The 16,377-nt window shown below is 34.3% G+C and overlaps 2 protein-coding genes across 2 annotated transcripts; one reads left to right on the plus strand and one right to left on the minus strand.

Annotated features, from left to right (window-relative positions):
• The first annotated feature begins 8,696 nt into the window (after positions 1-8,696).
• Positions 8,697-13,214, plus strand: LOC108334738 (proline-rich receptor-like protein kinase PERK13). Its single transcript, XM_017570671.2, has 7 exons — positions 8,697-9,722; positions 9,975-10,379; positions 10,485-10,571; positions 11,215-11,362; positions 11,688-11,835; positions 11,971-12,132; positions 12,296-13,214. Exons 1-7 carry the CDS (start codon positions 8,801-8,803, stop codon positions 12,593-12,595), a joined length of 2,172 nt encoding a protein of 723 aa, XP_017426160.1. The 5' UTR covers positions 8,697-8,800; the 3' UTR covers positions 12,596-13,214.
• Positions 13,215-14,524: 1,310 nt separating this feature from the next.
• On the minus strand, positions 14,525-15,436 carry LOC108335425 (uncharacterized). The gene has a single exon (XM_017571443.2). It carries the CDS (start codon positions 15,179-15,181, stop codon positions 14,735-14,737), a length of 447 nt encoding a protein of 148 aa, XP_017426932.1. The 5' UTR covers positions 15,182-15,436; the 3' UTR covers positions 14,525-14,734.
• Between the last annotated feature and the right edge of the window lie 941 nt (positions 15,437-16,377).

Below are 16,377 nucleotides of genomic sequence, written 5' to 3' on the forward strand. Positions count from 1 at the left end.
TCATCTGGTTATTTTAACATTCAAAACATATATAAAAATAAAATCAAATAAACTATAATATTTAGGTCCAATTTTCAACAATAAAAAAACAAGAATAACAAGTTGAAATTTAGAATAGAATACAAAATAGAATCAAATATATGAAAAATAGAATAACATTGGTTCTAGATTAATATATTTTTTCACTCACCCAAACCCTAAAAAACCTAGAAAATAAAGTATTAATGATAGATGTTTTAAAATAATGAGACCAAGTGTTTTAAAGTTAAAATAATTTAATAATATAAATATAATTTCTTAAATTTGTCTCATCATTTAAAACATAAACTATCTCTCTAAAACTCTTCTCCCTAGTTCTCTCTCACTTCTATCTAATATATCTGACTCCTCAATCATCTATTTGACGATCAGAAAGTTCTTAGGAGATCACGACTAAGTAATTTTCATTCCATACCGATCAGTTTTTGGTTTAGAGTAATATAAGTTTCTATCCCCTTCTCCTTTAATTCTCTTATATGATCATGCTTAGGAAACCCCGACACATGTATCATCGGTGTTCTTTTCCTACTTTTTTGTTAATTTGTGGTCCTAAGGACTCATTTCGATCGTAATTCGGTGTTTCGTAGGTGTTTTTAAAGTTTCTTCTGTTTGAAGCAATCTATTAGGATGATGTAGAGCTTAGTAGTTTCGGTATAACGTAAGGGAAACTAGATTTTTAACTTTAAATTATGTTTGTTGTGTAAATTTAGTGCTTGTATGTATGTTAAGCTGGTGCAATAACGATCACACTATTTATGTTAGTATCGTTTCCTTTAAATGTGTATGTTTCATTATTTGGTGAGGGATTTCAGATATGATGTGAATTTGATGTTATTGTTTAATGAATAGTATGTGGTGAAGTGGTATTGATAATTGGAATTAGTGGCAAGGTTTATGGAGTAATGAGTTATCAAAGATATGTGTTTGTAGTTAAAAAGGAAGGTTTTAATAGACAAGTTGGTTAGATAATAGTTTGTTTGAGAAGTATGATATTTCAAGTCTGTGAAAGTGTTAATTGAGACTTGTTGGAGTGGTAAATTGGTTGGAATATGATCTAGAGCTAAGGGGTAGTTCATTGGTGGTGTTTTAGATGATTTTAAGTGCAAATTAGGGGTTTTGAGTAGTGAGATTTTGAAGTAGGAGGTTTGGAATGAATTTGGGAGTTTGAGGTATGTTGTTAGACCATTCCTGACTTGTTTAGACCCCTAGGTGATTAAATTATGGGTTAAAAGGTGTAGAAGTGAAATTAGGTAGTTCATAATAGTCAAGTTGGATTGGGGTAACTATTTTGAGTTAGAGACGTGTCCTTAGATCATTCACAGTACCTTAGATCATTCACAGTACCTTAGAGGTTGTATGAATCATTTAAATATGTGTAGAGGGTAGCAAAGTTCAAATTGTAGGTTTTTTAGGGGCTGGTATGACGTTGAGGTCCCTCTAAATGCCCTTTTTCTAAGAGCTCTGGCGTTGAGCGCCCTTTTTCAGTGGGTTATGGCGCTTGGGTGCTCCATTCCAAGCGTTGGGCACCCTTTTTCAGGTTTTTGGTTATGGTGTTTTAGGTTGTTTTATAATTCTTTATGCATTGTTTGTGGCCCTTAGATGGATGTTTAATGGTGTCATGTGATTGCGCTTTATGTTTCATGAAGTTACATACATGTGAATGAAATGTGTGGAAAAGAGTTCCAAGGAGGAAATTCTTATTGGTGGTTTCAAATGTTGTTAGTATGAATATATGTAGCTTAGTTCTGGAGGTTATTCTGACACTTTAATGATCATCAAGTCTCAAATAGAGATAGATGAGTCATGTGGTGAGAGTAGCAGAAGGTCCTAGTCTAGATCTTTCTCCAATTAGCAAAGAGCGTTTTAGCAAACTAACCTTGTGTTGTCGCTTTGAGTGGGTCAGTTGTTCCACTACACAAGTGTAGGACCTGCCATAACTCTATGTTCATTCTAAATCCGGAAAGTCCAATCTAGGTCTTGACATGATTAAGATGTTTGTATTATTTTGTGTAAAATATGACTCATGTATGAAATGTAACACATATTAGGACTTGTTTTATATCACTAGCTTACCCTTTCTACTTGTATCTTGTCTCTTTGTACTTGTGCATTGATGTGTTAGCGATGATCATCTAGTAGATGTGAGTAGAGGAAGATGATGTATCTGTTAAGCAAGCACTAGGGGGGGATGGCTAAGATGCACAATAGTTTTAAGAGTTATATTCCTTTTAATTATGTTTTGCTTGGTTTGGTTTGAATAGAGGATCATTCTTGTATATAGTTTTAAAACTTGTACGTTGTATATAAAACTAGTTTTATGGTTGAATTAGATGACTGTAAAATAATTTTATGTTTCCTGTATGTTAATTGATCTAATTTATTAATCATATGATAGTTCCTTTATAGCTAAATACTAGCTATTGAAATGTTACACTATATCCACTATATTCTTTGTTCGATAAAAAAGTTTATACAAAATTTTACAATTAACTATTTCTAAAATAAAAACGCCAAAACATAACTTGAAAATCAGTTCCAACTAACATCGTAATCAAAATTAATTTTATCAATATCAATTTATACACACTAAAGTGTATTTGGTTATGCATTCACTACACTTCTTTTTTTCACAAATGTCCACAATAAAGGTCTAAAAATAGCAAAAAATGTTTCATGATATATTAAAATTCTTGCCGTTAACACTTTTTTTCTCTTATAAATATTTATCAACACACTCTTATTCATATTATTTAGAAACATTTAAGCATAAAAAAAAAATAATTAATGCAAGAGATACTATGAATTGAAATATATAAAAAGGAAATCAATTCTTTTTAGTTAAGGCTGATTAATATGAACCGAAAGACTGATAGTAATGAATTATATGGATAACTTTAATACTCGTTAACTTGTGGGTGTTGCTCCCTTCACCACTCCAAGTGCTTCTGCACCTCCCCACTATTTTCTTTTATTCCAAAAATACTCTACATCTTTCTACTATTTTCTTTTATTCCAAAAATACCTTTATAAACTTAAAAGTTAGATGCAAATACAAAATAATAAACATAATAATATTAATAGTGTAACATCCCAAAAATACAGTGTAAAATCATATACGAGAGTCATCACATATTAATAATACTACAACCCAGTTCTACACAGAACGAGATACGATTATGGCCGAACGACCTTACACAATAACAGGGGATTTAAAACGTACGCTAGCTACTACTAGACCGAACGTTTACCAAAATATACTAATACCGCACGGTCTTTACAAAAGATAAAGCCAACACCAGACCCGAACGCTCTCAAGGTTCGGCCTTTACTTCCGTTGCGTCTTTCAATACTTCTTCCAGCAGCTCTTCTCCTTCTACTCACATCCACACGGATGATCATTGCAACAGGACAACAACAGGACGTACAACACAGACAAAAATGATAAACAGGGTAAGTTTATGTAATTTAATTTATTCAATCACAACATACAACATTCATAACAAAACCAACAACGACCACATCATAATTCATACATCCATGCATGCAAATAACGACCACATGACTCTGACTGTCCGGACTGTATGAATCCTGTGTAGCTACGACGTCCGTGCACCCGGGTGATGTAGTAACTGGGATACCCTCAACAGTTGCCACCCGAGGTTGATCCGTTCCGTCCAAGTTAACCTTATAGACTAGGACCTCCTGCCATTCCCACACATGACTTACTCCTCTCTACATGAGAACGAGTAAATATATATATATATATATATATATATATATATATATATATATATATATATATATACACACACAATTGAGCCACCACTTATTCTGAATGAAAAAGAACGATAACGTCTACGACCGTAAGTAATATATATAACACATTTACTAAACTGTTTAGGAAGTCTAAAGAAGAACTACACTTAAGCCGAACACTCACTCATACATATCTACTATTCTATCACGATCGTTATTAACGAAATTCCTTGTATAAGAGAACCTAATATAAACGGACGCTCGACCAAATTACCACCTTTACTCAGAATACTATAGTTGACGATCAATCCCTATCTCAACCCAATTCACCCCATGCATCATTCATCCATCCACACGTCCAAACAAGCAGTACACACATATCTCATATTCATCAAATAATCAAACAACGTATCATGCAAACATGCCAACGTTCAAACAAGAATTTAATCAAATTATATAAGCTTCCCTTACCTCGACACGTAACCGAACGCTCAACTATGCAGAATTAGAGCTCCCTACTACCAAAGACTTAACGTTCGACGACCACGTTTTAGGAATACTAAACCACATAGAAAACCAGAAACGCTCAAAATAATACTACCTACTCAGGCGACCAGAACTAGAGGGTTGCATGCGAGTCTAAACGAACGTGCTTAAAGAGAAAGAACTCACCAGCTCAGAATCACAAACCGATCGGTTTAACTGGAAGCTCTTAACGCCGAGAGTGTTCCAGCGGTGCCTGAGAGGTGATCGGAAGAAGAAATATTGAGATTTTCTTAGAGAGAAGGAGGAGAAAAGAGTTTCAACAATTTGGAGAAGAAGAAAGGCATGTAGAGAAGTGACACGTTATTTGAAATTTGGCCTTAAATACTGTCGTCACCCAAAACGAATGGTCACTCTCCTGCAACCACCTGTTTTCCACTAACTGAGACACTCACTCCCTTCTTGACACATGGATCCCACTACTTGGGGTTTTTGGGTGTGTTTTAATGGGGTCGGACAAATAGTAAATAATATATTATTATTATTATATACTAACTTTATAATGACGAAAGAACTAAATAAATTTCAAATCTTTAACAAATAACTTTTCTTTTATATTTTAAGTTTTAATAATATTTTTATATTATTTATCTAATAAATTAAATACTTTATTCAAGTTATTTGAGTCAAACATGTCGGTAAGTTAAAACATAATATAATGTTAAAAATTATAGATATTAAATGTAAAAAAAAACACACATATATATAAACATTTTTCTAGAAATTTAGAACAAAATTTTACCATTTATTAAGTAATTTGAAGAAAAAAAAATATATTAAACAGTAAAAATAAGCTTGAATCAAACTTATTTAAGGGAAAGTATAAATAAAATTTTGTAATATATCAGAAGTGTAAATCTGAGCCATGTGAATGCTCCATTAATGTGGAGAGAGAAAGATTGTTGAATATAGTGGGGAGATGTAGGGTATTTTTGGAATAAAAGAAAATAGTGGGAAGATGTAAAATATGTTTAGAATAAAAGAAAATAGTGAAGAGGTACAGAAGCACTTAGGGTAGTGGAGGGAGCAACACCCTTAACTTGTTACTATATTTGCAAGATAAGCTTATCAAATATTTTTAAGGCTTTACTTCTTGAACCCCTAAAATTTCTCTTCGCACCTCCGAAATGATCATTTTTTCTAAAATGTAACTTCCCGATGTTTCGAAAAAATTGCAAAATAAGTTTTCCAAAATTTTTGGAACAAAATTTTTAGAATAGAATTTTCAAAACACATAAAATACATTTTGAAATAGGTTTTCCGGAATAAAAATATTATCTAAGTGCTTTCCGAGTTGCGATTTCTTTTCACATTTTCTCTCTATTATATTATAGTATTAGTGTAGTTAGTAATTTTGGGGTGTAGGAACCATTTGTTAAGTGAGTAAGAGTCCATAACTACAAGCTGAATCCAATCCAATAGGAGGAGCCCATAATCAAATGGGAGGTTACTTTAAAAGTAGACTGTTACTCCCTCCACCACCGCACTTCTCCCTACATCAATCCAATTTTTTTTAGGGTGTTGTTCCCTCCACCACCCCAAGTGCTTCTGCACTTTCTCACTATTTTTTTTTATTCCAAAAATACTCTACACATTCTCACTATTTTCTTTTATTTCAAAAATACTCTACACCTCCTCACTATCCTCAACAATCTTTCTTTTTTTCTCTCTGCATTAATGGAGCATTCATATGATTTAAATTTAAACTTGTGATATATTACAAAATATAAAATTCAGAGGAAACTTCAATATTAGTGCTTCTACCACTTCCATTTTATAAACTTAAAAGTTAGATGCAAATACAAAATAATAAACATAATAATATTAATAGTAAATAATATATTATTATTATTATATACTAACTTTATAATGACAAAAGAACTAAATAAATTTCAAATCTTTAACAAATAACTTTTCTTTTATATTTTAAGTATTTAATAATATTTTTATATTATTTATCTAATAAATTAAATACTTTATTCAAGTTATTTGAGTCAAACATGTCGGTAAGTTAAAACATAATATAATGTTAAAAATTATAGATATTAAATGTAAAAAAAATACACACATGTATATAAACATTTTTCTAGAAATTTAGAACAAAATTTTACCATTTATTAAGTAATTTGAAGAAAAAAAAATATTGAACGGTGAAAATAAGATTGAATCAAACTTATTTAAGGAAAATTGTAAATAAAATTTTGCAATATATCACAAGTTTAAATCTAAGCCATGTGAATGCTTCATTAATGTGGAGAGAAAAAGAGAAAGATTGTTGAATATAGTGGGGAGGTGTAGGGTATCTTTGGAATAAAAGAAAATAGTGGGGAGATGTAAAGTATTTTTGGAATAAAAGAAAATAGTGGGGAGGTGCAGGAACACTTGGAGTGGTGGATGGAGCGACACCCTTTTTTTTAATTCTAAAAATATTCTTATTTAGTTTTACCCTTTACCTTTTTAACTTTTTCTTAAAACTCTATTTTTTACTCTCTTATTCACTCAGCCGCACACCACACTTCCACCCGCACACTCTTACTTTCTCTCTTCCTCCCTTATTCTCCTCTTTCTCTTTTCCCAATTTTCCATTTTCCTCTTTCCCCAATTTACTATTTTCGTCAAGGTTCTCTTCTCCTTTGCTTGGTTTGTGTTGGTGCTTGGTTGGTGGTGGGTTCATGTTGTTGCTTGATTCATGGTGGGTTCATGGTGTTGTGGAGTTTGGTGCTTCCTTTGTTGTTGTCTCTGATCCAGGTTAGTGATTCTATATGCGTCTCTATTTTGTGTTAAACGAAGAAGAAAAGAAACGCGAAAGGCTACAACGGATATGGGACATCCGTTGAAGCCTTTCAACGTTTTGAGTGTTTTCGTCCGTTGAAGGTCCAACGGATGCTTTATGGTTTCGTTTTCTTGTATTTTTTAGGTTATTAATTTAATTTTATTTAGGTTGTTAATTTTTTTACATTTATTTTAATTTAATTTTTTATGTAGTATTATTTATTTATAAATGAAGTGTTTGTAAAAAAACAAAAGAAAGCATGGAAAGTTGAACGGATTTTTTTATTTTTTATTTTTTACTTTTTACTTTTTAGTTTATTAATTTATTAATTTGTAAATTAATTTTTAGATACTTTTAAAGTCAAGTAATTATATTTTAATTATAATTATATTTTAAGTAAATTATGTATTTATAATTAAATTAATTTTGTTTTATTTAATGAATTAATTATTGTTAATTTAATTAAAGTTAATTAATTTTGTTTTGAATTGTTTTATTTTTAAAGAAGAACAATAACATAACAGGGAAAAAGAAAAGAATAGAAATTTGATTTCCGTGAAAGTGGTAGAGGGTGAGGGTGTATTCATTAATGAAATGATTAGAAGTTGGAGAAAGTTAAATTGTTTAACTACAATGGAAGGTAAAAGAAGAATGAAAAGGTGCGGAAACCTCTTAAAAGTAACTTTATTTATCTTATATTTTAGTACAGAAACAAGTAAAATATATGCATGTTAATAATATATATTTGTTAGAGAAACATTATTTTCATTTCATCTCCCAATACACTGCTAAAAGAACATTTTATTCTTTTACAAAACCAAATGTCAATATTTGATAACTGTCTTTTATTTTAAAATAGGCAGATTTAGCTAAATTCAATATATAAAATATAATTTATTTTCTATACTTATAACATGAGTTTTTCTTACTGCCTATTGCTCCAAACAATACACTTAAATATAAGAATTAATATTTAACAGAAAAATGCCAAATATTTTGTTGAATATTATTTAATAAAATTATATTTTTATTATTTTGTGTATGTTATAAAATATTAATAAAAAAGTTTGACTATATTTTTAAAAATAATGTCCTATAAGGATTTAAAATCATCATTGAAGGTATAAATAATATATAACAGAATATTAAGTTTCCAAAATCCTTGAAGAGTCCGGTGAAACAGTAGGTAACCCGAAATTGGAGGAGGTAAGCATGACAACACAAAAAGCAACGTGAATCTTTACAAACATGAAATGCAACTAACTACCTAAATTAATGCTAAGGAAGAATGAACGTTCATGACTCATGAATGTTTTGCATTTGCCTGTTGCAGTCTTCACCGATTCTCCAATTCAATTATTTTTCTCCTCCATTTCAGAAGCGCACCACATAGAGAGCTAGCTCTCTGAACGCGTCGAGCCAATTTCGTTTCCCAGTTTCAAGGATTCGCGGGCCAAGAAGACTTCATCACCCCAATTCAATTAAATGCCATTTTCTAAAGAACAAGAACCCATGTTGTTGTTTTTGCTGCTCTTTCTGCTTTGATCGTCTCAAATGCCAACCTCTGTTCTGAGAAACTGTTTCGAGTTATAATCTCATTGGTCCCATCGGCATTCCCACCTTTTGTTTTTTTGAATTTTCTTGCCATTTCTGAGTATCATCAGCTTCAGATTTAATAGAGAATCAGAAATGGCTAACGAATCCTCTTCAAATGGCTCGCCTATGTCGGATTTCATTACGGCTTCGCCTCCGCCACCGTCCTTGTCGCAGCAGTCATCGGACGACGCAGAGTCTCTGCCATCCTCGGAACCGCCGCCACAGCCTTCACAGTCATCGCCTTTACCATCACCGTCAACGTCACCACCACCCCCAGAAATCTCTTCTCCGCCACCTACCGTACCTCCGCCGAAAAAATCTCCTCCGCCGGCACCGGAGAATTCGCCTCCTCCACCAACGCCGGTTCATTCACCGCCACCACCAACTCCTTCTACTTCTCCACCACCTACCCCTTCTACTTCTCCACCACCTCCCCTTTCTCCGTCGCCACCTCCGCCAGATCAATCTTCTCCCCCGCCAAAACGTTCTCCGCCTCCTCCGTCACCAAGACGTTCAGCTCCACCACCTTCTCTCACACCGCCGCCACGTTCACAACCGTCACCATCACCATCACCGCCACCTCCACAACCGTCACTATCACCGCCACCTCCATCACCGCAATCTTACGTTCCTCCTCCACAGTTCCTTCGGCCTTCAACTCCAACCGCAATTCCACCTTCACCCGTTTTCCGTATTACCACGCCTCCGCCGCCGCTGCAGACAGCTCCAGCGTCAACACCCCATTCACAACTGCGACCACCACCGGGAATATTACCAGCAATACCTCCGATTTTACATATGTCTGCTCCCCAGAAGAGCAACCTTCCGCCGGTGTCTCCAAGCTCCTCCGGTAATAATAGTACAGGACAGATTGTTGGTCTTGCTCTCGTCGGGGTTTTCATCATTGCCTTTCTTGCTATGGTTATTTTCTTTTTATTAAGGAATAAGCGAGAGAACAACTATTCCTCGCCCTCCCCTGGAAAATCTAACATAAGAGGAGCCGGTACACCAGGAGGTAAAGCATATATTTTCTGCAATCATCTTCGTTGTTATTGGTGTTCTAACCAGTTCCCTTCTGCACAACCAAAATCGAAAGATGAACATCAAAACTAATAATTATTGTCTTTTACAATTACCACTTCAAAAGTGATATGTTTTATAATTTGTAGCAGTTCTTTAACTGTATATATATACTAATCTTTACGGAGAAGAACCCAAACATACCTGTTGTTATCATGTCTAATGATTTTGGTGTGATAAAGTGCAGATGTGCATTACTTTGTAGAGGAGCCTGGTTTTGGGAATGGAGCACAACAAGGTGGCATGCATATAAGATCTCCTTCAGATCCGGCTCTGAGCGGTGGTCAGTTAGTTTTTACCTACGAAAAGATTGCGGAGATCACTAACGGGTTTTCCAGCGAAAACATCATAGGGGAGGGGGGATTTGGGTATGTTTACAAGGCTTCCATGCCTGATGGTAGAGTGGGGGCGCTTAAGATGTTGAAGGCTGGTAGTGGGCAGGGAGAAAGAGAGTTCAGGGCTGAGGTTGACATTATCAGCAGAATCCATCATCGACATTTGGTTTCACTGATTGGTTATTGCATATCAGAACAGCAAAGAGCGCTCATCTATGAGTTCGTTCCTAATGGGAATCTCAATCAGCACTTGCAGGGTGTGAGTTTCTGTTTTTTTTTTTAAGAAATGAATTTCTTGTTTTTCTATGTTTATGAAGTGATTATCATGTCAAAATTGGTCGTTTGTGCCCTGCTCCTCACAGGAAGTGAATTTCCAGTTTTGGATTGGTCCAAGAGGATGAAGATAACAATTGGTGCTGCAAGGGGCCTGACATATCTTCATGATGGATGTAAGTTTATCTTGCATTTGTGCTATGAGATTATCTTTTCTAACACACAATACATTAAAGCAATTGATAGAAGCCATTTTCTCTAGAACATGGTGCCATTTTACTAGAACAATTAATAGCGGGTCCTATACAACTTAGATTCTAATGTGCTTGGCGCTCAAAAGGTTGTGCAAAGGGCATATAACTAAATTAGATATGCCTGTTATCCTTGTCAATTCAGTCAAGATTTTCTTTTGGCCCAATAAACTCCTTTTCTATCCTTTTCTCAACTAAACTCCGGGGCTGACAATTTATTAATTTTTACATTGTTATCCTCACTGTGTATTATGTTTGACGAAATTTACTTAAAGGGTATAATAGAATTGGAGAAAAGTTTTCTATGGCAGAGAACTGGCTGAAAGCTCAGGAGATCTTAAAATATGATTTGATTTTAAATCCGTACACTACATTATGAAGTTCATATGAAACTTAAAGAATTTCCTGTATTTTTTTAGTCTTGTCTCTTTAAGGTTCATTAATCAAAAGATAAGAGGGATAGTGGCCGTGCTAGATTTTGTATACGTTTCTTCAAGCACAAGTAACACTAAGTGATAACAAATCTTGTATAGTTTTGAAGAAAACTAAAGTATTTTATTTTTCCTAGGCAACCCAAAGATTATTCACAGAGATATTAAATCGGCAAACATTCTTTTGGATAATGCTTACGAGGCACAGGTTGCAGACTTTGGGCTTGCAAAGCTAACCGACGATGCTAATACTCATGTATCAACTAGGGTGATGGGGACCTTTGGGTAGGTTTTCTCTATCTAAAACATAAAGAAGTACATTATAATAATATATGGACATTCATGAAGGTTCTCACTTGCTGTCAAAGTTGAAGCAACCTCTTTAGTTCTATTCTGAAAATACACAGAATTATTTTTAGCTGAAAATTGAAATTGTAATTTGTTCAATTATTGTTGTTTATCACTGTTATTTTGGAAGCCAAGTAGACATATCTCTTTGAACTGGCTCTTTTAGGAGGTTTGAGTATATAGTGGAAAAATATCAGAGAAAACCTTCAATAGTGCCAAATGCTGAACTGACATTCTAACTCATGCTAGCTTCAATTTGCAGGTACATGGCTCCAGAGTATGCAACAAGTGGAAAATTAACGGATAGATCAGATGTTTTCTCTTTTGGAGTTGTCCTCCTTGAGCTTATAACTGGAAGGAAACCTGTTGATCCAATGCAGCCCTTAGGAGAGGAGAGTTTGGTTGAGTGGGTACGTCTGAACATTATTCTTAGTTTATGAAATAAAATACACTCAAGTTTTGAATTTGGTTAAATTAATCGTTTTTTACATGATCAATCGCCTTAAAAAACGTTCACCTCAAATGATGTTTTCCTCTCTCCACAGGCTCGTCCACTTCTCCTTCGTGCACTTGAGACAGGAGAATTTGGTGAACTAGTAGACCCTAAGCTTCAACAACAATACATTGACAAAGAAATGTCGAAAATGATTGAGGCAGCAGCAGCATGTGTTCGCCACTCTGCTCTAAAGCGACCTCGTATGGTTCAGGTGATAACAGTACTAGACAATTTGAACTTATTTTCGTGTTCATGAAAACCTCCATACCTATTAATCTTTTTTTTTTATTTCTCAAAATAATTGACACAGTTATTTGCCTTTATATCATTTCTATCTTAAGTTGTTCAAATCATTGTCCATTGGTTTTTCTCAGGTGCTAAGATCCTTAGACAACGGTGACCAACTATACGATCTTTCAAATGGGGTGAGATATGGTCAGAGCACTGTTTATAATTCTGGTCAATATAATGAAGACATTGCAAGATTCAGAAAGATGGTTAATGGAAGCTTTGATGATTCTGAGTTTGATAATCTCAGCTCAGAATTCCGTTCAACTGTTTCAAGAGAAATGGTTGAACTCAACTCTGCAAGCATATCACATAGTCCACGAAATAGTGATTCACAATTTAAAGTTTTCCACCACCAAAGGAGCCAAACCCAGAACAGGTCTTAAGGGAACACATACTATGAGCATAGGCATAGTGGAGTTCAGAAGCTGCTGGTTTTAATCAAACTAATTTTTCCAAACTTAATCTCTTGAAACCAAAAAAAATTCACCAAATTCCTCTTCGTTATGCCAGCATCATCTTCAAGAGAACCAGGCAAAGTTTTCTCTTACAAAGATTGGAATCATGACCTTCCAAACTTCCCAATCCTTACCACCATGAAAGTTGGGAAGAATATAAAAGACTGTATTCGTTTGACCTGTGCCAACCAAAAACATTCTTTCTTTTGTACATCTTCAGTTTTGTTGTTTTCTTTCTCCCATTCTTTTTTTTTCCTATAGCGGGGGAGATTGAAAGCTTGTAAAGTACAAGTTTGTGGAGTTTACTTTTTAATATCTATGTAGATATCTATTAGGAAGAATGAGTTTCTCACTGCATTTATGTTTTACGGCAGTGACCAGTGAACTGTTGTGAGTTGTGAATATGGAGCAATTCTGAGAGATAGTTCAAGTCAAGGTGTACCATTCATGCTTATAGTCCATTTTTTTTCTCTCGAAGTTGTGAATTTGTAGAAAGCAAATGATATTTCAATTTAACAGAACGATGACTTTAGCTGTTTCATATCAAGTCCTGTAATTCTTACATGTAACGAAAATTTTCATGTGAGGGTAGAAACATTGTAAAGTAGTGATTACTATTTGTTTCCTGCTCTATCCATGAGCTAAACTTCAAGGAATTAGATACTAAGCTAAATAAAGAAGCAAATGAATTTTGTCTGTAATGACTTTCTTTCAATTGTTTGCGAATGGTAGGGAAATGATTTACATTATGGTCGGTTTAACATGAGGAAAGTGTTCTTTCCTTTGTGAAAATCTCAATTCAAGAAAACCATTCCCTTTTAGAAAAGAAAAGTCTAGTTTATCCTAAAACCTCAACAGAAGAAAACCATTTCTTTTTAGAAAAAAAATTAGTGTACAATGTAGCATGTTAAAACTTTTCTTTCGACAGTAAAGAAATCAGAAAAACGAGAGATTACTTCATTTAAGGTTCAGAACAATAATAGAGAAATCAAACTATATTCCATTTATATTTATATATAACAGGGAATAAAACAGAGAATAAATGAGAGATTACTTCATTGAAGGTTCAGACCAATAATAGAGAAATCAAACCTTATTCCATATACATTTATATATAATAGGGAATAAAACTGAGGAGAAATGTACAATTTTGTCTGTTTGAAAAAAATTCTAAATTTTGGTGATCATAACAAATTTAGTGTTTCAAATTGTCAAAATCTGTGTGTCTGATTAGGCTGGATAGACACTGATACAGTTACCAAAACATAAAATAAGTCGGGGGAACATGTTTTTCCATCCTCCCTTGATAATATTATTAGGTTTGGCAGATTCAAGAGTGTCAGATGTTGTAGAGCCTTGAAAACTTCTCCATCAAAAGGCCTATATCAACAAAGTTCTTGAAAGGTTTAGGATGGAAGATTGTTCAATTGTGGTGTCCATTGTGAAGAGTGATAAGTTTAATATAGATCAATGTGCTAACAATGAGTTCGAAAGGAAACAAATGAAGAACATTTCATGTGTTTTCCTTGTGGGAAACTTCATGTATAATCAATTTTATAGAAGACCAGACATTACTTTACTTTTGTAGTTGAAATGTTTAGGAGATAAGAAATCAATCTATGAATGGCACACGAGAAAACTACAAAGAAAGTGTTAAAGATACCTTCAAGGAACCAAAGATTAAAAGCTTCTGTATCATATTAGTTACTTAAACTCAGATTTTGCTAGTTGTATTGACTCTCGTATGTAGGCATTTGGATAAAAAGATTCAAAACCATCATTATTTTTTATCCAATCAATCCATCATTAGATTGAGTTATTTATAATTTTTACAATCTTTTTACTTACACAAATCCATATTGCAGGGAGAACACAAGATTTTGTTTTCAAATATCAAAACAAGGGCATAAAAAGAGTTGAGAAGATAATTATACATTTCATCTTGCAGTTGCAGATCTAATAAGAGACTGAAAAAAGAGAAGATAAATAGAAACACAATGGTATAGAGAAGGAACAGTTCCCAGCAAGAAGATGGGTTTGTCTACATAATACTTAAGGTAATTCCCTTCATGGACCTGGTCTTATTTTTCCTGGGTGACCAAGCTTCATTTCAAAAGTTTTCATGTCACCATGAGGAAGTGGCTTCATTCCTCTGCCTGCTCCATGTCCATTAGGCTTGGAAGCTGCAATTCTCTTGTCAAACCCGAATTCAATGTCCACTTCTTTTGGACGGAAGTTGGTGTGGTTCTGCTGCTGCTGCTGCTTTTGAGGTTTAGCATGTTTCTGGCTGTGGCTGTGGCTGCGGCTGCGGCGGTTGCAAAGCCTTCCAAGGCAGCAAGCAACTGCAGAAATGACTACTATTATAGCCAAAACAACAAACACTGAGCCAAAAGATCCGTTTGAATGGTGGGGTGGTGACTGGTATGTGACACTGGTAGGGTAGACCTGAACAGGTTGCTGTTGCTGCTGCATCAGTGGCTGTGGCTGTGTCTGTGGCTGAACTTGTAAGGACATCTTCAATGAGAGAATTGAGAAGGAAGAGAATAGTTGTGTTGAGGGGTGTGAGAATTTTGGGGGATATCTGGATTTGGTATTAAAGCTGCTGCTCTTGTTCTTTGAGTGAAGACCAAGGTAGAGTAGTGTTAGCTAACCAAAGAACTTAAGGGAATTAGGTGTGAGAAGTGGTTATGTAAATAGCCTCTGCATTAAGTAGGAATTTTTAATTTAAAAAAGGAGGAGAGGGGAACTTTCTTTAATAAAGAAGGCAACTAAAGATATTCTTTGTGCTCTTTAAACTTATTGGCTCCTATGATTGCTTTGTAAGGAGAGAAAGCAAGATCTTGCAGCATAAGGACACATTACACTCTCAAGGCCCCATGAAACTGCAGCTTTTGTTTACTGTGGCGTTCCCACTCTTAATCATTGAATCACACACTCTATTACTTTATGTAGCCAATACATACCAAATAGTCATGAATCATGATATTTTGTTGATAAGTGGGCATGGCGTTACTTTGATGAAGGACATTATGTAAAGCCAATTAGGCATTACTTCAAAATACACACCCATTTACACTAATTTTGATGTTTTATTACGAACTGCATTGGTAATAGACAGTGCTATACGGTCAGTTTTACGTACGAAATACAGAGCTTGGGTCTAAACAAAGTAATTGTCGTTAGGAGCAGGATGATGTTGTTCCAAACGTGATGCATAAAGGAACATCTGGTCAAGAATTTCTCCGAAAACTGTGAAAGGGAAGACACAGGGTGAGACTAGATTTGTTTTATTAATATTGGGATCTGTGCAAAAGTATCAAGCACTAACCATTCCATAAACAATCTTATAAGCTTAATGGGGTCATCAATGCCCTTTATTCCCCTTTGATATGGAATCTGCTTCTGAGTGTTGAGTTGGTAGAGATATTAAATTTATATATACTAACTTTGTTATCATTATATCATACATTTGAGTTAGATAAATCGGTGCCCAGATGATTCTTTTCTTAAGTCAAATTTTACGCTTGAGTGTTAAGGAAAAAAGTAAAATTATTATCTTCCATTTAGAACTTGATAGGATTGAAAGTACTTTGTGTTGTTCACTTTTTGTACACATGAGAGAAGTTTTTTGTTGAATGAATGGGAATTTCATTCCTTTCTTAGCCATGGCACATAGCACGTAGCACGTAGCACATAGGATAGCAATATGA

The sequence above is a fragment of the Vigna angularis genome, chromosome 10, assembly GCF_016808095.1.
Source record: "Vigna angularis cultivar LongXiaoDou No.4 chromosome 10, ASM1680809v1, whole genome shotgun sequence".
NCBI lineage: Eukaryota > Viridiplantae > Streptophyta > Magnoliopsida > Fabales > Fabaceae > Vigna > Vigna angularis.

Bases quoted from the DNA above. Each gene is read 5' to 3' on its own strand.
- LOC108334738 (XM_017570671.2), top strand. From the start codon at position 8,801: ATGGCTAACGAATCCTCTTCAAATGGCTCGCCTATGTCGGATTTCATT. The intron at 9,723-9,974 runs GTAAAGCATATA...GATAAAGTGCAG, and splicing joins AGGAGCCGGTACACCAGGAG to ATGTGCATTACTTTGTAGAG. The intron at 10,380-10,484 runs GTGTGAGTTTCT...TGCTCCTCACAG, and splicing joins TCTCAATCAGCACTTGCAGG to GAAGTGAATTTCCAGTTTTG.
- LOC108335425 (XM_017571443.2), bottom strand. From the start codon at position 15,181: ATGTCCTTACAAGTTCAGCCACAGACACAGCCACAGCCACTGATGCAG.